This window comes from Chrysoperla carnea, chromosome 1 (assembly GCF_905475395.1).
Source record: "Chrysoperla carnea chromosome 1, inChrCarn1.1, whole genome shotgun sequence".
In the NCBI taxonomy this organism is placed as follows: domain Eukaryota; kingdom Metazoa; phylum Arthropoda; class Insecta; order Neuroptera; family Chrysopidae; genus Chrysoperla; species Chrysoperla carnea.
The window spans coordinates 29,111,024-29,134,434 of record NC_058337.1 but is presented as its reverse complement, the minus strand read 5'-3'; the positions used below and the strand labels follow the sequence as shown (position 1 = coordinate 29,134,434).

The 23,411-nt window shown below is 32.0% G+C and overlaps 1 protein-coding gene across 2 annotated transcripts in view; it reads right to left on the bottom strand.

Annotated features, from left to right (window-relative positions):
- Positions 1-23,411, bottom strand: part of LOC123290889 (prolow-density lipoprotein receptor-related protein 1) — a 47,053-nt gene that overhangs the window by 10,205 nt on the left and 13,437 nt on the right. For both annotated transcript variants that reach the window (XM_044871252.1, XM_044871251.1), the window contains exons 16-27: positions 22,444-23,298; positions 20,836-21,795; positions 17,406-19,378; positions 15,539-16,206; positions 14,824-15,240; positions 12,966-13,386; positions 11,846-12,263; positions 11,056-11,232; positions 9,852-9,973; positions 9,560-9,793; positions 9,362-9,497; positions 8,135-8,392 (exon numbers count right to left, since the gene is read on the bottom strand). In XM_044871252.1, the coding sequence (XP_044727187.1) occupies positions 8,135-8,392; positions 9,362-9,497; positions 9,560-9,793; positions 9,852-9,973; positions 11,056-11,232; positions 11,846-12,263; positions 12,966-13,386; positions 14,824-15,240; positions 15,539-16,206; positions 17,406-19,378; positions 20,836-21,795; positions 22,444-23,298 (6,639 nt within the window). The remainder of the gene's footprint in view (positions 1-8,134; positions 8,393-9,361; positions 9,498-9,559; positions 9,794-9,851; positions 9,974-11,055; positions 11,233-11,845; positions 12,264-12,965; positions 13,387-14,823; positions 15,241-15,538; positions 16,207-17,405; positions 19,379-20,835; positions 21,796-22,443; positions 23,299-23,411) is intronic.

The following is a 23,411-nucleotide window of genomic DNA, read 5'->3' as shown; positions in this document are numbered from 1 at the left end:
GCCTGTAGATCTTGTTTTCCCACACTGGGGAACACCACAACGTTTTTCATTTTTGATAATTTCCATCTCAACAACAAAAACATTCAGCACTTGTGTAGCTGTCAAAACTCAAAATCCTCTATAATAGTTTCACTAATCCTCGCTGCGCGGCGCCACCGTATCTTGCGATCGCGAATTGTTGATGTTTTTCTTTTGCATCTGCACATTTCTAATTTCTAACCTTTAAAAGTATTATTAAGTGTTTATTATGACATTATACAGTACACCCGCAGTAATCCGGCCCCTGTCTAATCCGGCACACCTTGTAGTCCGACATAACTATAACGGTAATTACAATGCAGATTTCTTATAAATACATGAATTCTTCGTGGCTGAAATTAGAAAATCTTAATCACTTTGATATGTAATTTGTCGGATTACAAGGCATTCTTTTTCAAAAAGTTCCGGATTACAAGGAGATTTGTGGCAGTACTCTATAGTCCGACAAATTCGATAATTCGACATTACCTTGCAAAACGTTTGTCGGATTATCGCGGGTCCACTGTAATTAGAAATCTGCACATGACAAAATACCGACATCTTCAAAAAGGTTCTTTTCCATAATACTACAAGTCACAAGTGCACTTGTTGAAAGTGAACTAGTGGCTTTTTTAAAGTTGGTTTTATACTTGTGGATAGGACACAAAAAAAATAAGCTAGTGTAGCGCCACTTTTTCATAAATTGATTGTGAGCCATCCAGGCTTCCGTAATTATCTCTATTCTTTATTTTCGAAATTTGAAACTTAACACCCATTTTTTCTAAAATGAAATTGTATTTGTAATTGTACTTGTATTTGTTTCTACTTTTATTCTCTACTTCAGGGAAAAAATTTAAGCCCCCTTCATAATCAGAAGTTTTACATTTCAAAGTATCAAGTTTTCTTTCAAAAATGCAAAAAATTTGTTCAGCTTTCAAAATTTAGTTTTCAGAGGTTTTCCCCGAAACTATGAGAAATAGAAGTTGAAAGAATTGATATTTGACTTCGAGTTATTTTAGTTTAAAATGCCTAATTTCATACCGATCCTATTTAAATATTTTTCTAAATTAAGTTTTTCTACTAAACTATCAAAGATTGAAGGTTGTAAATTGGTAAATAGCTTCGCGTAATGGATCTAGGAAGTCAAAGGGGTCAATTTCCTTGAAATATTTTTTGTAAGGGATCAGTTTTCGAGAAAATATTTTTTTATTAAAAATTCATCCAAAGTTTTGGTTAAAAATTTTCTTTGGAAGATATTTCGCTGCTTTTCGAAAACCAAAAAAGTGTCATTTTAGGAAATTATTTTGGAATATACAAATTTTGGTTAGTAATCGATATTAGATCATAAATTTTTATCGTCTAAAATTTTAACTAGAAATACAAAAAAACTTTCACTTTTTATTCGATTTTTGGGAGCTATAAGTTTTAAAACAAATTTTGACACCTAAAATTTTTGGAACAAGATTTTTAACAAACCAAAAAAAGTTTCTATAGGGAAAAAACATGCTATTGGAATGTGAGGTCTTGTCCAATCATTTTCAGGGTTTCGATTTCTACGGCCTTACTAATATTTTTCTTATATTTTGTTTTCATAAAGTATTTGTCAGGGAAATTAATAACTTAGGAGAAAAATTATAGAAAATTTAAAAGAGCTATGTAGAAGATTTATTTTAAATTAGATGATAATTCCTTATTAAAACTTAATTTCTGATAATTTCTTATTAAAACTTAAATTCAACTACGACACAAAATTGTAATTATATTTCCATTCGACTCAAGGTTTTCGAAAATGTTCGATCCTGTTGGTTGCATAAAAATTGCTCAGACTAAAATTTGTATATAGATGTATAATTGCAAAACGCTTTTGTTCAAATTCATACTTGCTTTTTGGAATTAAAAATGTTAATTGATTTAATAAAACGAAAAAATAAATTCATTTTCGACCATAATAAGTTTCGAAATTTGAATCCAAGAACTTCAGCCTTTGTTGTATTAAATTCTTTTTGTGGCGTTCATATTAGAATTTTGTCAACAAAAAGTGGTTTATTTAATAAATTTTTAATATATGGATAAACAAATTTAACTATCTTTCAAGGTTAACCACAATTTATGTATGTAGTTAGTTTTACAGTTCAATAATTAATATTTTAATATCATTGAATGTGTTCTTCCCAACTGAAAATCTATTAAAAGTAAAAACGCCGTGAGAGTTGCTAATTGTTGAGATAATTATATAATTATTTTTAAAAAGTTTTCCATTTAAAATGATGGAACTTTAAACTTAAATCAAACAAGTAAAAACAAACAATTGACTGAGTTAATTGTTAAAATATCCTGTATAGAAAGTGTTCAATGTCAGTGCTAAAAATTGGAAAAGTTTAAAAAACCAACACAATTATGGCCATTTATTTGATTTTCGAAAGTATTTTAAAATTTTGTTTCGTTTTTCGAGAATCTTTCACAAATTCACTAGTTGAAGCTATTTGCAAATTTTAAACTCCCTATTTTTTGCAGTTCTGGAGAAAATGGATACCTAAAGTTTGTCCTAATTTGTGCCCTCACAAGTAAACAATGATGTTTACGAAAAAATGTTTCAAACAAAAGTTGTTTATTTTTTATAAGGAACATTTTTTACATTTAAACATTTGTTCTATCCCTTATGATTAGATAGGTCCTACGGACCTTAGATCAAATTGACCTATGTTGCTCATTTACGAGCTCAAATTCACTTGTTACGTCCTGAACACGTTATAGAAATTTCAGTTTGATGAGTTATCGTGATGCCGAGCGGCCGGACAAACGGAAATGGATTATGAACACCTAAAGACTAAAATTATTATACCTTGATAAATATTTCATATATACAGGGTAAATTTTTTTTTTCAATCGAAATTTTTTATTACAATTTATGTGATATATGAATGATGTCAGCTAAATATATTACTCTGCCGCATAGGTTCGGTTCAATATCGTCAATGGCTTTTTGATCACTTTTAAGGGCATCGACTAAAGCTCACGTTTCGACTACATTCGCATGTTGTTCGATTATTTATTAAACCGGTTGATTTAAAATTTCTTACCAAACGATAAAAAGTAGTCTCTCCTATTGATATTATGAACAAACGAGAATCATGTTGTTCAAGTTCCCAATATTAAGTATATCGCGCTGCTCTGTGAAACTGCGTTTTACATTTCATTATAGCATTTATATATCACACAAATTGCCATAAAATATTCAGAAAAAAAAATTGGCAGTCATAGGGACTGTCGATAGAAGTGAAAACTTAGAATTTTTAGTATAAAAATTTGAAATTTCATAATAATTGAATTAAAATTATCAACATCAAACTGGTTTTTACATCTATTGACACTCCGAGCAACAATTATTTACATGTTATGTGGTTTTTTATTATTTAAATATATTACGGGCTGTACAAGATTATGACAAAATATAAATACAATTCAATTGAAATAACAATTAATATACAATCATATGATTTGTGGATAGTATTTGAATTTATATAAATTCCAATGTACTTGTTATATAAGCACTAATGTTAAACAATGCGTCAGCTGTATATCTACAGAATATACTGCTATAACCATGTCGGCGCGCGTACAGCATGTCGCTAACACGAACCCATAACATTTTCCCCTAACAAAAAGTGCCCAACGTCGCTAAAGAAGTTCAGTTCAAAAAAAATTTAATATCTCATATACAGTTTTTTAAGTAAAAAATTCTGTCATTTTAAATGAAAAACTCTTTATATGAATGTATAATTAAGACATCATTAGGTTCAGGCCAGGGCCGTCTTTAACAAAGGTGAAATCTCCAGGTATTAAGATCAAGGAAGACCTTATACAAAAATTTTACTGTATACTCTCCCCGATCCGCAACCACCACAAGAGATATTTACAAATTTTTAAAAACTTCCAACAAATTTTCTTGAAACATAGCTAAGAATACTCTCGGTCCAAATACCTTCCAAACAAACAAAAAATCAAAATAGCTTCATTTTCTTAGGAGCTACGATGCCACAGATAGGCACGTTAAACAGGTTATAACACGCCTTTTTTTTAGCCGGAGGTTAAAAACACAAGTGCTCAACAAATCGTTGGATGCAAAACTGAACTTGCGCTAGAGGCAGCAAATTTGTATGACATTTTAGTGACGGAAAAAAAAGAAAAAGTTGTTATAAGGAAACGTGGAGTGAGAATAAAAGTGGTAAAATGCGAAAGTGGCAAAAAGCCCTACTCTACCACCATTATTTTTAATTTTAATTTGAAGGTGAAAAAAAGGGACTAAAAATGGCTGAAGACGTTCCTGCGTGTAATTGGCGAATTGGTCAGTAAAACAAACAAAATGGTTTAACTATTAAACGAGAATATTAAAATTCAGATACTTTTAGGATACATTTTCAACTAATTAAGTAATTGTTAATGAAGGTGTTTAACTTAACTTTTACTTAAAATTCATGATACAAATTAAATACCTGAGATTTTTTTTCACTCCTTGTATCTATTTTTAAAAAGACATAAAAAAGATTCCCGTTGGAAAAATTGAAAAATTATTATTTAATTGTTTTTTTATTAACAAAGGAAGTCAAATTAAATAAAAAAATGTCAATGTCAATGTCAACTATGAAAAAAAAAATTGAAACAAATGATTGACTGAGTTAATTGTTGAAATACTCTGTATAGAAAGTGTTGAAGTTAGCCAGTACTTGCATTTTTTTGGGTTTTCAAAATTTCGGCCACCATTTCTTTAGTTTTCAAAATTTTCGAAAACGTTTTCTAGAATTTGTTTTCCTTTTTCGGGAATGTTTTACAAGACCACTAGTTGAAGTTACCTGCAAATTTCAACTCCCTATCTTTCATAGTTTTTGGAGAAAATAGTCACCAAAGTTTTGTCCTAATTGCGCCCTCACGTGTAAACAGTGATGTTTACGTAAAAATGTTTGAAACAAAATTTGTTTATTTTTTTATATATTTTTTACTTTTAAACTTTTGTTCTGTCTCTAAACGGTTTACAAGATGGGTCTAACGACCCAAAACTATGATCAATGTTGCTCATTTACGAACTCAAACTCACTTTTTAAGCCCTAAGTACGATATAAAAATTTCAGCACGATATATATCACTTTTCGATTTTGAGTTATCGAGCTCACAGGCAGAGAAATGGATTGATTAGGTGATTTTATGAACACATATACCAAAATTTTGTTCGCATCAATATTTCTAAGCGTTACAAACTTGGGACCAAAATTAATATACCTTGATATATATTTCATATGTACAGGGTATAATTACCCATGAGTAATAAATAATAAATAAAATATTATTTTTTTATTTTTCATGCATGATAAGTACTCTCTTTTCGCACTGTTTTCCGTGCTATTTACTAATTCGTTTAATTTTATTTGTGGCACGTAAGTAGTAATTGAATTACTTGTCGCACAATATACTATAGTTATAATAATATGATAATCAGATATAAATAAATATATAAATAAATTACTAGAAACACATAATAAAATCAGAACTCTTGAGTTCTCAACAGCGTACCTAACTTTCGACACTCGATTTCTTTAAAACATTCCACATCGCAAAGTTTGAGCTATTAGTATAGTAAACGAACATTTTTCCTTCAAAAAAATTGTTTGTTGGGTATATTGACTTGCGATTTATTGCATTGGCTTCAGAAAATTATCCTAAAAAAAGTCTATATGGTTCAAAGCGAAACTTTTTAGTTTTAACCCTCGCGCCATTGGGGTGAAGGGTGTTTAAATCGTTAAATAAATCAAATAGAATAAAATAACTTTTAAAAGATTTTAAAAAGGTCAAAATGCTAAAGTAACCCGAAATTTAATATATTTTTATTAATGCGCCCCCCTCTTTCGGGGTCTGAAAGACTCTGAAAATGAAAAAGACCATTGTTTTGCAAATTAAGACATTTGGTTATTTAATGACGTATAAGGGAGTTTTTTAGGTCGTTGTGATCCCATATTTTCAGTCAAAATGTAGGATTTGTAGCCCCCCTCTTTTAGTCAACATAAGTAGACCCCTGAAATAACTAATACCATTTTTTTGAAAAATTAAGACTTTTTAAGGCATGTAAGGAGGTTTTTAATTTTTCGAATGTTCAATTTATTAACAAATTTGTCTTTTTCATTTTGAGAGTCTTTCAGACCCCTGAAGGGGGGGGGGAGATGCATAAAGGAATTTATTAATAAAAATATCTTTAATTTCGGGTTACTTAAGCATTTTTACCTTTTTAAAATCTTTTAAAAAGTTATTTTATTCTATCTGATTTATTTTACAATTTAAACACCCTTCATCCTAATGGCGCGGAGGTTAAAACTAAAAAGTCCGCTTTAAACCATATAGGCTTTTACACATAATTACGGTACCGACATTATATTATTCTCTCTATTCACCATGATGCGCATGCTTGTCAACTTGACAATTCTCTAAAATAACAGTAGCAAATGCAGAGAACAGGCTTAGTAACTCGGTGTCAGAGAATGGAGAACACGAGACATGCCTATCTCACTTTGTCGGAACAGCTTCTACTTACAGAAACTGACCATATAGTATTATTAAAAAGTTGAAAATATTGTTTTGTAAGGATACTTTTTTAATTGAAAGGAATAATTTACTAATTTATCTTAAATTTACACTTATAAAGAAAAATATTTATTCTGTTTATTTAGCTCGGTGCATTTTGTCGGATATAAAGACTATTTACATTTGATAAATTATTAATTTGCAGAAACAAATACATGACCGGATAAAAGAGATATCTTTCCAATGCTTCACATGCTATTAGATCGAGATAAAAAAAGACTAACAATCCAACATACTCGTTTTTAAGTACAAAAATACACATTTTCAAGGATGCGAAAAAGAATCAAGGGCATTTACTGGTTTTCAAGATCCGCTAGCACCCTGTATATGTAATAGCCATATATATATTATAAGAAGTGATATCGCTATGCGTCAAATTATTTTGAGTAAATAAACACACAAGTAAAATTTTAATTAAATAATGGACAATTGACATTCAGTTTGAACAGAAATTGAATGCAGTTTGCTTAAGCAATCCACCATTTTCCCCTAAGTTTATTTGCCCGTATATATATATCTGCCTAAATATGGCAGTTGACGGAAAAGCAAAGACAAACACCAAGTTAAAAAAATTAATATAAAAACATGTGAAAACAAACAATTGACTGGGTTAATTGTAGGAATACCCTGTATAGAAAACGTTGAATATCAGTGCTTGCATTATTTTTTTTTAAATTTTAAGAATTTAAAAAACCAATACAAATAGGCGGTTTTCGAAAATTTCAAAAAGTGTTTTCTACAATTGTTTTTTTCATTTTTCGAGAATATTACACAAAACCACTAGTTGAAGCTACCAGCATATTTTCAACTCCTTATCTTTTATAGTTTTGGAGAAAATGGACACCAAAGTTTTGTCCTAATTTGCGACCTCAGGGGTAAACAGTGACTTTAACGAAAAATGTCGCTCACTCGCTTTACCTATGTTACTCATTTACGAGCTCCACCTCACTTTTTACGTCCTCAGCACGCTAGAAAAATTTCAGCTTGATTTCTCTTTTCGTTTTTGAGTTATCGTATTGAAAGACAGACAAGCGGACAATCGACAATGGACTAATTAGGTGATTTTATGAACATCTATAGCAAATTTTGTTCGTAGCATCAATATTTTTAAGCATTACAAACTTGGGACTAAACTTAATATACTTTATATATATTATATGTATTATTTATATATACAGGGTATAATAATTTTAAGGTAATTATGTTGAAATTCAAAAAAAATTCGTTTGAGTGCTATATCAAGATGTTTTTTACTATATGTGAAATGCGCCAATTTTGAATACACGAACCATTTCTGGTAAAATTGAACAATCATAAGAGCCCTTAATTTTTTGCACGATACAATAATAAAATCTAAATTTTTTTCTCTTAACGTATAATAAGTATAAAATTTGAATAAAGTTAAAAAAAATGTGACTAACTGTGACCCTCGATAATACCATCCAACCTTAAGCGTAAAAATAAATTGCTTAAAAAATTAAAAACTCACCTCCATTTTTACAATGATCTTTACAAGCATCTTGATCACATTTCTTGCCATTAAAACCAGCTGGACATAAACACTGTGGACCATTTGCAGTTAGCATACATGTACCATTATTTTTACAATGATTATCACATTGTGATGTCTGACATTTAACACCTAAGTAACCTTGCGGGCATCGACACGATTCAATGCCATTTTCATTCTTATAACATATACCACCATTCTGACATGTTAATCGTAAACAATTTTCACAACGAGCACCTGAAAGTTAAATATTGACAACAATTATATTTGGGTTGCAAATAATGACTATATTTTAAATTTAGCAAATTAAAGGCGTCTCAATAAAGTCGATTGATCGTTTCTAACTAGAGAGAGAGAACATTGGAGAGGTTGTACTTTTAACAAGTTTTTTAATACAAAAAACTAACGATATTTTCAAAAAATTAACTATACATTTGTTCTGAGTTTAAAAAATTATTGACAGTTTCATTATTGAGATACAAAAATACACAAAGTTAATCAATTTTATAGTTGAACAGAAACAACTATAGTTAGAGTATTGGTGGTTGAAGAGAGATATCTATATTAACAAAATTATAAACAATACTTTGTACACAATATATATTATGAAAAATAGTTGCGTGGTATTGAAATATTAAACAAAAAACACATTATTTGACTACAAACATTTTATTTTAGATTGTGTATTTTGGTTTAGATGCGTGTACCGTGCATATAAACCAAAACTTATTTACAATACTTTAGGGAAACAAACACCTTAAAGTGCGGAATGTCTGTTCAAACAAATAAGCTATTTGGTATTTTTTCTTGTGATTTTATTTTTTATATTCTGCCCGTAACAAATACGAATTGTAATTTAAAATGATAAGAGTCGATACACGTTTTGGTGTGAATTTTGAGTAAGTTGTTTGATTAGTGCTGAAACTCAGTGGCAGCAAAAATACAAGAAACCACATTATGGTAACTGTAATTGGGATCTAGAATGTTTTAGGAACAAGGTGATATAACTTGCACCCTTAAAAATTTCTTAACCTTTCCATACCACAAAATAAGTCTCTCATTTAGATTTTGAAATCTGAAAGTCTCCTCTGGCTATTTAATCGGCGTATTATAAACGAAATTATTTACTACTTATAAACCAATTTAAACGGCTTTAATTAATTGTGGGTAAATAATAATATTTTAAATAGTTTCACTTAAGCATACCTGTAAAACCTGATGGACAGTTGCATTCTGGTATTCCTAATCGTGTTGTACATGTTCCACCATTATAACATCGGCCATCACAAAGTCTTACTGGGGTTTCACATCGTTCGCCGGTCCATTGAGCCAGACAATTACACTATACAAAAAATAAAAACAATAAAATATTCTCTAAAATAAAACTGTGTTTAATAATTTTACCTTCAAAGGCGGTACCGAATCTGCAGATGGTTTTAATGATAAATGATCCACATAACATAATCCTTTGTTTTTACAAAATTGTGAACATCGATAAGTTTCACAATGTGCACCTTCATACATTGGCGGGCAGATACATTTTGGTCCTAAGTTTGTTACTTGGCACACACCCGCATGACAATTTAATGGGCATGTTTTATTTACGGGTAATACTCCTGCATTTATTTTACATATTACCTGTAAAAATATATAGAAACTTGAACAAATGTCACATTTTAATTATTTATTTGCTTACTTCATCTTTCTTTTCAACCGTTGTTAAACCTTCTGGACAGCGGCAACTACGTTTAGTGGAATTTGTGGTCAAAAAACACATAGCCTGTTGTCCACATGGCAGTTTTTTACATGGATTTGTAACTGAAAAATAAGTACAAATTTAATATTGCTTACTAGCTCTTACTCGCGATTTCGCAAATGTATAAAATTGTAGAAAAGTTGATCGTAATAATAATAAAACATAAGGATCAAAGGGTCATATGTATCCTCCTTGTGAATAACCTGTCACCCGAAGGCAAGGCGTCTTCGGGTAAGGGCTATTTCAAGCAGATGAAGCTATAGGATTTTGTCGAGGCCAGACTTCTCCGCCGGGATTTCTCCCAGGACTTATGGATCCAGGATTTTGGACCCAAACGTTCTGAACCTGCCACCCCGCAGGTTCCTGCAGGTGTAAATAACATATGGAGGTTTCATCATCCTCCAAAAGGCCTATTAGTGGGATCATCATAGATCCCGTGTTATGACGGTGGTAGTTCAATCGACAGTCCAATGGTCCTTCCCAACTGTGCTTTAGTAAGTTTCAGGCAAGTACAGTAGAATGACCTTGCTGTGGTTATACACAGTTTGACCTGTCGTATAGCCTGCGCAAAGTCCCAGTAATCAAGATAGGCTTGTCGAAGCCATTCCTTGATTCGGTAAATTGCGGAACATCTGTGTTATTCAGTGCCAGGCGATTCAGTTCCTCGAAGCATTTATAGGCTACCCTCGATTGAAATCTTTACGCTTTAAGGATCCGAAGAGCGGCCTAACTATCTGTAACCTTTCGTGTAACAGATATGGGCATCTATCAGAATAGCAAACATTTCTGCTTGAAAAATTTGACCCACTCGTAAAAGATATAGTCCGGGAGGGGGTGAACAGTTAGCCACATCTGATTATAATAATAATAAGCCATTGAACCCATCCAGTGGATATAGACCTCTCTGATATTCTCTCTAATAACATTTAAGTTAAATTTGTAATTTATTTTATACTTTTTACAATGTTTAAAGAGCCACAGACTTTCTTACGTCATAAGAATGGACTAAATGTTCAGTAGGCGTTGGTGATCCACATTTGATTATTTTCAATGATTTACTACATACATAATAATAAGTCTTCGTTAATTAAGTCATTATATTCTTGTATACCCAATCTATTTTAATTTATTAGAAGGTACTTACGAGAAAGATCTTGTTTATTTTCATGAATAATTAAAATGTGTGATATTTTTGGTAACCCTTGCACCAAATATTTCGGTTCCGATCGATTAAACTTATCCAAATGTAATATATTATGATTATGTAATGTTGATAAATAAATTGTATCTTCAAATAATTCCATTTTATAAGGTTTCTCATCTGAAATTCACAAGGAAAATTTGTTAATATTCATTAGGTACATACATTTAAATTTAATATTAAAGCAGGAAAATAACTGGTTTTTATCTTCTCGTCTCTCATACCAAATAGTAAATATTTCGCTTCAGACTCGTGCGCACAGGGAGGAGTGTTTGGGCCATCAACCCTCCCCTCCCCATTGAGAATCTCCCCACATAAATTTTAACCTACAATATAGTAAATGCAGCTGTGTGTGAAATGAATGCATTTCCTCTTACTAGTCAGCTGTTCAAGCTGTTTCGACATTTGTTGACTTTTATTGATTTTTGATTTTTGATCTGTTCAAGTTAATTTGAATTTTGGAAAATTTTTATTGAAAGATAGTGACTTATTATGACATTTTGTCATAATAAAATGTTCTCTTACTTGAAAAAAGAGTTTCTTGTTTTTATTGACTTTATGACCTAACATGAACAAAAATTTAAGATCCACTACCCCTTGGATGATTCTTGCACACGGGCGTTTTACGCATACTATTTGAGAAAAATTTGAAATTACAAATTAAAAAAGTAAGAAAATGGGACAGTTCGAATGGAAAAATGTTATATTTAGTTAGTAAAATATTATTACGTACCTCCGTAAAAATATCGGACAACTTGTCGATCATTCCCGCGCAATGAAATACTTTCAATAACACGTTCTTTTGGATCTACCCAATATAATCTTTGAACTGGATGATCAATGGCAATACTTGTTGGGTATTGAATATCATTGCTAACTAAATAATGTCTATCAGTTCCATCTAATGATGCAATTTCTATACGCGGTTTTGGACCCCAATCAGTCCATACCATAACACCTAAAGCTGGTTCTAAGACAATGTCATTTGGTTGATTTAATCCTTTGTCTATGAGTGTTAAATTGGCTGATCCACCCATATTTATTGTTGAAACAATAATTCTTGGTGATGGTTGAGCTCCTGCTTCAATTATATACAAATTCTTTGTTATCCAATCAATGGCTACACCTCGAGGATCTTCTAATCCAGTTAACTGTAAAATAAAAACTTTATGAATAATTGTTTTAATATTTAGACGGGAATTGAATACAAATATCTTTTCCAGTGTAAGAAATCATCACTATACTAACTGAGCCTTAAGATATTTTGCTAGTACTGATCTGGAATGCTAGAAAAGAAAGTTGTAATTTGAAAAGCTCTTGATAATAAAATTTTTTGAAACGAAGTTCTATAACGCCTGGTTTGTCATGATGAGCAAATTGGTAAAATTCGCCACGAAAGCATGTGAGATATGCTGTGTGTGTGTCATATCCATGGCAACCATTATATGTTCACCTAATTAACACTAACCAAATTAATTACTATTCTGTTAGTTGACAAACGAACAACAATTTATAAACGTTATTTAATAAATTATTATAACTAATTAGTTTATATCTTTATTTAGGTGACCAATCTAAAACAGATTATATTTATAATACAGATTTACAAAAGTAAGTTAATAAAATTGTATATAAGTATTTATTTAACGTTTACATTTGTTTTTGTACAGGTTTCGTAAGAAATTTCGTTTCTAATGGGGGTTCCACAACCGCACTAATTTTTTTTGTTTTTGTATGTTGGGACACAGTTTTTTTAAAACAGTCAGTATAATATAGCCTGAGAAGGAAACTAACTAACAATGAACTACCTATATAAAATATTCTTACTAATTTTATTAATACTTATTACTTACAATAGTTTGAATTTGATCAATATCACGTTTCGATCGTCCAGTTGTTGTAGAATCACTCTTTAAACGTAAACTTTGAACACGTTTATTTTGTTTGTCCGACCAAAATACATAAGAACCACGTGGATCCCATAATACGTCAATAGCATCTACTTTAAAACCAGCAGCTGTTGCTGTTTTGTCTAATAAATGATTTGGTGAATTTTCACCAGCCTTATAAGGCGATAAAAGGCGTAGTTCAGCTTCACTGGCAACCATTAATGAAGCCGGTCGACCAGATGCCTCACATGTTGAACCTTTCGTTACCGATTGTAAGTGATAACCGGGCGCACATCGACATGAATGATTTCCATGTTTCTTTTCAATACATAATTGTGAACATGTGTTCCATTGACAAATTTTAGGTTGACAATTTTCTTCATCGCTAAAAATTATTAATGATTATAGTAGGCTAGCTAATTGATGAATTTCTTGTTTTAGTGCACACGTTGGACAGGTAAAATAACTAAATTTTTACCAGGTATTAGTTAAGTACTAGTTTTTCAATTTTTGACAGAAGCCCACTTCTCCGTCGCCCTCCATAGCTTTAAAAACGGCGATTTTTTAAATTAAAGCATATTATCTAATTCGCGACTAACCATAGATAGCATTTTATTAGCAGTTAAAGAGGGTATATTTTATTTCGAGTACCGTAGTATTTATTTCAATAACTTTTACTTTCTGTTTTTGAATCTATTGCTCAATTTTTGAACGGACAGTTAAAAGAGTGAGAAATGTTATCCCTAAATTTTATATGAAGGCTAGAAGTGTACACTCGTTTACAAAAATTCGTTTACAATAAATCTTCTAAAACTATTCGAAAGTTTGTTGAAAGGTTTATGGACTAAGATATTCGCTTTCCAAGCAAAATTGACACTTTTGGTTTTAAAATCCTTCCCATCTTCTGAAATAATCATCGCACTGAAATTTATCTCCTATTATTCGAAAACTTAAACTGCCTTCATTTAAGCCCTAGCATATTGTTCGACGGATTTGGCATTCACTATCTCATTAATAATTTTGATGCTTTATTATGCAAGAAAGGTTGAGAGAACTGAACCATGCAAGGTGGATACATACGATTCTAAAAAACGCCTTTTTATTTATTCATGAATCAATCAAAATCAATAAAAAAAAGTTACTTTTTAATGAAATTTTTGGAACTACATATAACTATCAAGAAAACAAGTGAAAACAAACAATTGACTGAGTTAATTGTTGAAATACCATGTATAGACACTGTTGATTACGGAATCGTTGGTTTTTTTTACGTTATGTAAGTAAAGAGAGATAACCATTCTTAGATAGCCAGGTATATATATATGGCTGATGAGCCACACATGACTGATATTCCCATATAAAACATACTATAGTAAACAATGCTGTTTTCTGACATGTTTTAAAAACAAAAGTGCAAGAAATATGCAAGAATTAAAAAGAAGGCAGTTTAAGTTTTCGAATGATAAAAGACTAATTTTCAAATGAGCTATTGAGGTTCCAAATTGGATAATTTTTCGCAGAGATACAGCTATTTGAAATTTTGGTAAATTTTCCTTTTTAATACTTTTTACGAGTATATTTAGACCATATACAGAGGATTCAAAAAATATCGAACCCTTTTCAGATCTCTTAAATTCAGAGGTTTGGAACAAAACGATCAAAATTGTCTAAGAGAGATACTAGATAAAAACACTGAATTTGATGTTGGCCTACAGGGTTCATATAAAAGAGATTATATCTGCCTGTATTTTTGGAATTTGCGTAACCAATCGCGGTGATTAATTTTGAAATCAATATTAACGATATTATTTGAAGCACTCACCTACTGTCTTCGCAATCAACAACCCCATCACAACGTATTGATTTACAAGTGCCTGCATGACATTTTTGTGTATCGAAATTACATTCTTTACGTGGTGTATGTGCATTTTTAGTTTTACATGCCAATTCATTCTCATCACTACCATCATCACAATGTTTACGTCCATCACAAACATGTTTCTCCTGTATACATTGATGATTGTTACATCGATAACGGCCTGGTAAACATGAGAATTGTGAACAAACATCTGTATTCTCATCAGATTTATCACCACAATCATCTTGTCCATCACAACGCCATGTTATTGGTATACATTGATTGTTGTTACATTTAAAGTCATTTGATGAACAACTTTCTGTACAATTTAGTTCGTCTGTACCATCTGAACAATCTGCATCGCCATCACAACGCCATTCACTAAAAATAAAAATAAAATGTTATTATTAAAAACGCAGAAATTGATTTTAAGAAGAAGAATGTATTTTTTTGTATGTACATTACGCGATAATTCATTAATTACTGGTTGGTTGCGACATATAGATTTTATTTATCACCAAGGAGAAGGAAAATTCGCGATAATTAAAATTTTTACTCATCCCATTATGTCCCATTTTACATGCTTTTTTAAATAAAATAAAAAAATCAATTTTTTTCTTTAATGTTAAATATTCCGGTAGTATAAATTTCTTATTTATTAAGAGTTTAAAGCACTTACATGTAAATACAAAATTTAGGATTTTTGCATTGATATTCATTTGGACGGCATGTTGTATTACATTGTAATTCATCCGAATGATCATCACAATTATATTCACCATCACAACGATGTTGGCCACGTATACAACGTCCGTCATTACAACGGAATTCTGATTCTGAGCATTGTCGAGGGCGACAATTTACTTCATCAGAATTATCACCACAATCATTTTCATAATCACACTGCCATCTACCAGGAATACATTTGTTATTAGCGCATTTGAAATATGTGGGCTCGCACGTATGAAATTCAGGCATACTACAATTTTTCGGTTCATCTTCACCATGCGTACAATCAGGATCACCATCACATAGCCATGTTTTTGGTATACAACGTCCAGTTTTACATTTGAAATGATCTGGTGCACATGCACGATTTGCACAGTCATGTTGTTCGTCAGATTTGTCCCCGCAATCGTTATCACCGTCACAAACCCAAACAGCTGGAATACATTTGCCATTTTCACATGGGTATTGATTTGGTGGGCATGTTTTTAATGGGCAGTTTATTTCATCTTCGTCATTTAAACAATCCGTTACACCGTCACAATGTTTAGCACTTGGAATACACCAATCTGATTTTGTTTCATTTCCATGGCACTTAAATTGTGTACTGAGACACGAGTACTGAAAGATAAAAATTGAAATTAAATATCTATTTTACTTGTTTCTTTTCATTAAGTTCCAATGCGCTGGCCTAAGATTAAAACTAATTCATTTTAAATTATTTAATATTACTAATAATAATTTGATATCGTAAATAATCCATTATTTTAGAGTTTTAAACTTATAGTAGAGTCTTAATGATTTAGCAATTTTTTGTTTTGTAGCAATATAAATTTCCCTCTGTCTTTTGCCAGCTACGAACTAGCCATGAGTTATTTTATAGCCCCCCCCCCCTCCTTCGCTATTTAATATCAACGATCGCATATAATAATAATAATAATAATAAATAAGAGGGGCACCGCAAGAGGGTCCGTAGCACCTAGACCAAGGACTCTCTGTGCTTTTCTTGGTAGCAACCTGTCACTCCAAGGCGGGATGTGAAAGAGGCGTTTGAGACCACACCTTTCGTGCCAACGAGTATGCTGCTTCATTCTCTTTAACGCCGGAGTGGCCAGGTATCCAGATCAGTCTAACTGTGTTGTTCAGTGCCAGGCGATTCAATTCCTCGAAGCATTCATAGACCATCCTCGATTGGAATCTTGACGATGCTGATATATGCCCCACTGCAACCTTTCAGGTTACAGTCGCATATTGTCCAAGAGGATACGATTAATTTATTCTAAGCTCATAAACCACCGCACCAGATATTTTCCAGGCCTTGAGAAAGAACGATTACCCAAAATTGGAATGGCGCAGTAGAATGCAACATTTTCACAAGTGGGCTCACAATCTCCAACCTGTTTATTATGCTCGCATGACCTTTTTTATTCCTACAATGCCACTGTTTACAGCTCCTAAGTCGGTAGGCAGCTGTTATGGCTTCCGCTTCAATCATTAAGTGAATCGGCTAGAAGCTCGCCCATTGCAGCGTTAGGTGTTGTCAAAAGGGTAGACTGGGCACTAGCTATACGTTTCCAAGTTTTACATCTCAAATGAAATATAAAAATAAAGAATATAAATTTTTTTTAAACTTAAAGTAAGGAAACTATGTAAGGTGTTTATCGTTCTTAAAAAATACATGTATGCACGCGAACAATAACGAAATTAAAGCCGAAAAACTTTTTCTGTACTATTTGTTCAGTTCTAAAGCGAAAAAAAAAATTGAAATTGTAGCCAGTACACCTTGTTTAAGCACCCTGTATAAATAATTTTCCAATTACCTTGTTACATTCATGTTCATCAGACCCGTCTGTACAATCTTCAACACCATTACATAACAACGAAGGATGTATACATTCCGTGTTATTACATTGAAATTGTCCTGGCATACATGTAAACTTCCGACAGGTGTCTGGTTCATCAAAACCGTCACCGCAATCATCTTGTGTATCACATTTCCACCAAAATGGTATACATTTGTAGGTATTATCACATATAAAATGTGACGATGTACAATTTGATTTACAACTACTTCTATCAATTGGATCTAGCACATAATTTTCAGGACATGCGCATTTATAATACGGTGGTTCCGGTGTTAATAAACATAGCGTGGAACAATTATGTACCGCACATGGATTTGCGTGTGCCTGTAATGGTTTTTGACGATATGGATGTAGCACATGAATGTCCATTGGTCGATGTATGGCCGTAGTAAGTTGTGTACAATTCGTTCCATCGTATTTATGGCATCTTTGTATTGATTTTGTTTCCCAATCTGTGTAATAAAGATAATCCTCCCAAACAGCTACTGCAAATATATGATGTAAATTAATATCTGGATTTTGGGAACGACTTATAATAATTTTGACATTTTGTCCTTCCAAATTTGATACAGCAATATAGTCTTCACGTGCATCTCCCCAAAATAATTCATTTGTTTCATACGATATAGTTAGTGCATTTGGCCATCCTAAATATTCATTAACAATTACACGAGGGTTTGATCCATCCATTCCAGCTTTACCAATGTGTGATTCCGAGCCCCAATCAGTCCAATACATGTATCCATGCTCTGGATCTAATGTAATTGCACGTGGTTCTTCTAATCCCTTATTAATTAAAACTTTACGATATTTCCCATTTAGTGTCGATACTTCAATTGTATCTAAACCTTTGTCACACCAATATAAATTACGGCCAATCCAATCGACAGCTAATCCATCAGGATTTTGTAGTGTAGCTTGATGTAATATTTGATATGTTGTATTCTGTTTAGTACGATCCAATTTCATACGTCTAATTGATGATCCTAACGCTGTCACGTCTGACCAGTATATATAACTATCTTCCCAATCAAAATCTAATGCCACGGCATTTGTTAAATTGTGAGCTAATAATTGAACATTCCCCACTAAATCTAACTCACGTATATAATAACGATTTGTGAATATTAGTGTTGCTTGCACGTGACTAGTTGATTTACAAGAACGGCGATTTGATAATAACTTGTAGCCATCAATACAGCTACACTTAAAAGAACCTTCTGTGTTTAAACATTGCTGGGTACAAGGACGTTGTACTAAACATTCGTTAATATCTTCACAAATTAGTGGATTCGTTGCATTATTCTTATATCCTGTGCTACAATTACACTCGAAACCAATTGGTTTATCAACACATTTATGTGGCTTACAAAGAGTATGATCATTACATTCGTTAATATTACAAATATTTTCATCGCTAAAATCGCCACAATCATCTTGGCCATCACATAGCAAACTCTCTTTAACACATACTTTATTCGTACATTCAAATAAGCCTTGCGATTTACAATCAGTTGGTTTTAAATTGGCACAAGATTTATCATTTTCATCGGAATTATCCCCACAATCATCATTTCCATTACATTTCCATGCCTTTAAAATACATCGCCCATTGTTACATTTAAATTCATTTTCTTGGCAATGCGAATAATCACTGTTTGCACCAAAATATTTACAGATATCTGGTTCATCTGAAGAATCTCCACAATCATTGTCATAATCGCAGAAATATTGTTTTGAAATACATTGTCCATTACGACATTGAAATTCATCACTCATACAGAAGGTTACGGCATCTTCGTCATGTCCAGTTGGATGAGTACAGTCACGCTCTTTATTCTCATCAGCTCCATCCGTACAATCAGCATCACCGTCACATACCCAACTCCACGGAATACATCTCCCGGTTGAATTGCATTTAAATTGACCTGGTTTTACATTAAAAGTAATTAGTATAGAAATATTATCAATATTAACGAAAAGAGAGTAAACAAACATGAAATAATAAATAAATAAGTAAATGTTACTGTGCCTAGAGCTCGTATGGCCGAATTGGTTAAGGAGCTTGGCATGAATCCAAAAAGTCCCGATTCGATTCTTGATGCGAGTGTATTTTTTTCAATTTTCTTTAATTAACAAAAAAGGGGCTAGCTTTATGTAGCTGTATGCTAATCTGTAATCCATGAAAATTGTTAGCTAGATGGCAGATGCACCTGGAATTCTTCACTTTAGTTTCCTAGCACGAAAAATAGTTTTGATAAAATTGTTGAGCACAATATTTCTAACAACTTTTGTTTGACACTTTTTCTATTAATATCTATCAAATAGATATAGTGTTTACAAAAGACGAAGATTATTATGGGGGAAGTGTCGAACTATTTTTCACGTAAAAACAATACTTACAAAATTCTCTTTTTGGAATTCTATGGAGAAAAGAGAAGTGTAATGTTTAGAACAACGAGGGCGCTCGTGCCATAGGGGACTCGAATTTATTTAAATGTAGTATCCGTGGTGACTTGCATCTGATATTAAGTGATAAGATTAAACAATTTAACATTAAATATCAGATTTGAAGAAATATACACCTGATCTGTTATCAAATGGTAGCTATGTACATTTATTCCTTTTCTTGATGCCTAATGTCCATACATTGCTAGTAAATAGTTCCTCAGACCTCAAGTTAAATAACAAATTCGTACACTTCCATGTGTATTGTATTTACTGATAAGATAAGGAACGAAATTCATTTTTTTCCCGGTTTTCGAATTCCGATTTTTTTTAAACTGTTGCATGCAAACGACTTATACACTGACAATGAATTATCAAACGTGGAAATAGCATTTTGAATATTCATGACATTAGCTGTAACAAACTGCAGCGCAGAACGTACATTTTTAAGTTAGAAAATTTTAAAAATTACTTACGTTCTACGATAAATGAAAAAAAATAGGCTGAATAGTTTAGCCATTCTATGTATCGAATCAGATTTGTTTAAACATTTAGATTATGTAAATCTTATAGATCAATTTAGATCAATACAAAAAGTCAGGCGTATTTGCCTCTAAAAAAATATACAGTAATTATGATTTTACATACAATAACGAACATGAATATTCTTAGTGTAAGTACTTGGTTATAATAAATAATTTTCAGCTACAAATGACGTATTATATTTATTCAGAAATTATATTCCGGTTCTTTACTCAATTTATGTAGGATATAGATCACAGGGCGGTACTTAATGTAAATCCCTCTCTGAATATTAGATTTGAAGAGATACACTTGTTTGGAGATCGAACCCACGACTATTAACATTCCGTACCAGCGCTCTTATCTACTAAGAAACTATCAGGTGGATGGCAAACTTTTTAAAATTAAAACTAACCTGTTTCACATTTTCTACTTCGACAGTGATGGCTTTCGTCTGATAAATCACTACAATCTGGTGACCCATCGCAAAGGAACGATATTGGAATACATTCATCGCTATTATCGCATTGGAATTGTTGTGCACGGCAATATTCACAATCTTCCTCATCGGAACTTTTTGAATTATTATCTTTCTCATCTTGACAGTCGTTATCACCATCACAGCGCCAAGTATCTAAAATACAATATCCATTGCGGCACCGGAATTCTCCACTATCGCATTGTTGTGCTTCAGTAGTCGTCAATATCGTACAATTTGCTTCATCGCTATTGTCCCAACAATCTTTTTCACCATCGCAAATCCAAGCTTTATGAATACAAGCAGTCGTGGTGTGCTTACAATTAATCATATCTTTTTCTGAATAAATAGCTGAACAATTTATCGGTTGACAATGATATTCATCGGAAGCATCCTCACAGTCGGGATCTCCATCACAGTGAAATGTTTTTGGTATGCATTTGCCATCAGATACACATCGAAAATGAATATCAGGGGAGCAGGAGCAATTTAACTCGTCACTTCCATCACCACAATTATCCATTGTATTACAGGTTAATTTCATGTTAATGCAACGACTGTTTCGACAACGGAAATATCCAGGACGACATTCACGCCATAAACAATAACTAGGATTTTCGTCACTTTTATCCAGACAATGATTAATACCATCACATGTTAAATTAAATGGAATACATCCACCATCGGAACATCTAAATGCATCACTATCGCACTCAATTTTTTTATCAGATGTGATACAACGTTTCATATCCTCAGCTAAAATTCGATCACTTTGACATGTACACATAATTTCTCCATTGTCACCCATCATACAAATATCTTCACATCCTCCATTCATTATATTACAGGGGTGGGTGATATCACATTCTGTGGAGTCGTTTGCAACAGCTATAATACCTAAAAAATCAAATAAACAAGCGATTATTAATATATGTATATATTTATCAACAACAACAAAATTCGGCTAAATCACATGAACAGTCTGCTTATGACTGAGAATCACTTAATGTATGTTTGTCTATTATAACAAAAAAAATCTCAAAAAATTGAGCCTAGGAAAAAAAATGCTTCAAACTAAAGTTGTATATTTTTACTAAAGAAAACTGATCTGCTAAAAAATATTGATTTCCATTTAAAAATATGAAAGTGATCTTCATTTGATCAAGGAGCCGTCCATTTATAAAAGAAAATAAAAGCAGCGATGCCTAAAGTAAGGAACCGCCCATTTATAAAAAGAAAACAAAGGCAGCGATCCAGTAAGTAACTAACACTTTTTCAGTGCTTTGTGCTATTTACTCGAGCTTTTCGATTACAAAAGCTCGAGTAAATAATCTGTAAATGAATAATCTTTCGATAAGTAATGAACTCAAAAATGAAGGATATTCATACAAACTTATCATCATATAATAAAAGAAAGATATTCAACCCTTATTTCACCCCTTTAGGGAATGAATTTCGAAAAATTCTTTTTAAAATGACACCTATCGTGTAAAATCAATATCCTACTGCATATTTACAAAAGATTTAAACAAAAATTTTACATACCCATTGGTCGTGGTACATCGCCACGTAACCATACAAGCTCCTCCGATGAAAATTTATTAGCACGTATCACAGCATGTAAAACCCAATCAGTCCAATATAAATAATCACCATAAACAGCAATATCGAATGGATGTTGTGGTGTTTTTTCAACAATAATCACACGATTTGAGCCATCATAGTCACACCTTTCAATTTTATCTAATCGTGCATCACCCCAATATAATTTACGTTCTTTATGATCCAAAGTGATTGCATTTGGCATACGAATATCTTTTGTAATGATACTTTCTAATTTAAAACTAGTTGTGTATGCACGTTGAATCGATGGTTGTAAACTATTCCAGTTTGTCCAATATATACGCATCTCACAACTATCTACAGCAATACCACGCGGTTTATCATCTAAACTTAATTTAATCACTTGTTCAACTTTTGAATTATTTAATCGTATATTATCGTCAGTTAAATTAATTTTATGTATTGTTGCATCGTTATTACATGTCCAGAACAGCATGTTATTTATACGTTCGTACGCTAAACCTTCGACTGAACCTTGCCTGTCAACAATAACTATGTTATTGGATCCGTTAAAGTAAACAGAATTGATAGAACCACGCTGAATATCTGAATAGAATAATTTACTACGTGCATAATCAAATGATAAACCAATTGCATTTCGTATTAAATCACGATTTTGTATACTTGGATAAGGTGCATTTAAATTGTTTGCATCAAACATATGTATTGAATCAATGCGTACAACACGTGAATACATTATAAAAGAATCATATTCTTCACACGATCGGCCATCTTTTGCTAACTTACCATGTGGACATGCACATATTGGATGTGTACCTGTAAAAATTAATTAATTATATTTAATTAACTTTTATGAATAGAGTTGGTGCTTTGTTATAGAGAGAAATAACTAAATTTTGTTAGAAGCCATAGAAATGTACTAGGAATTT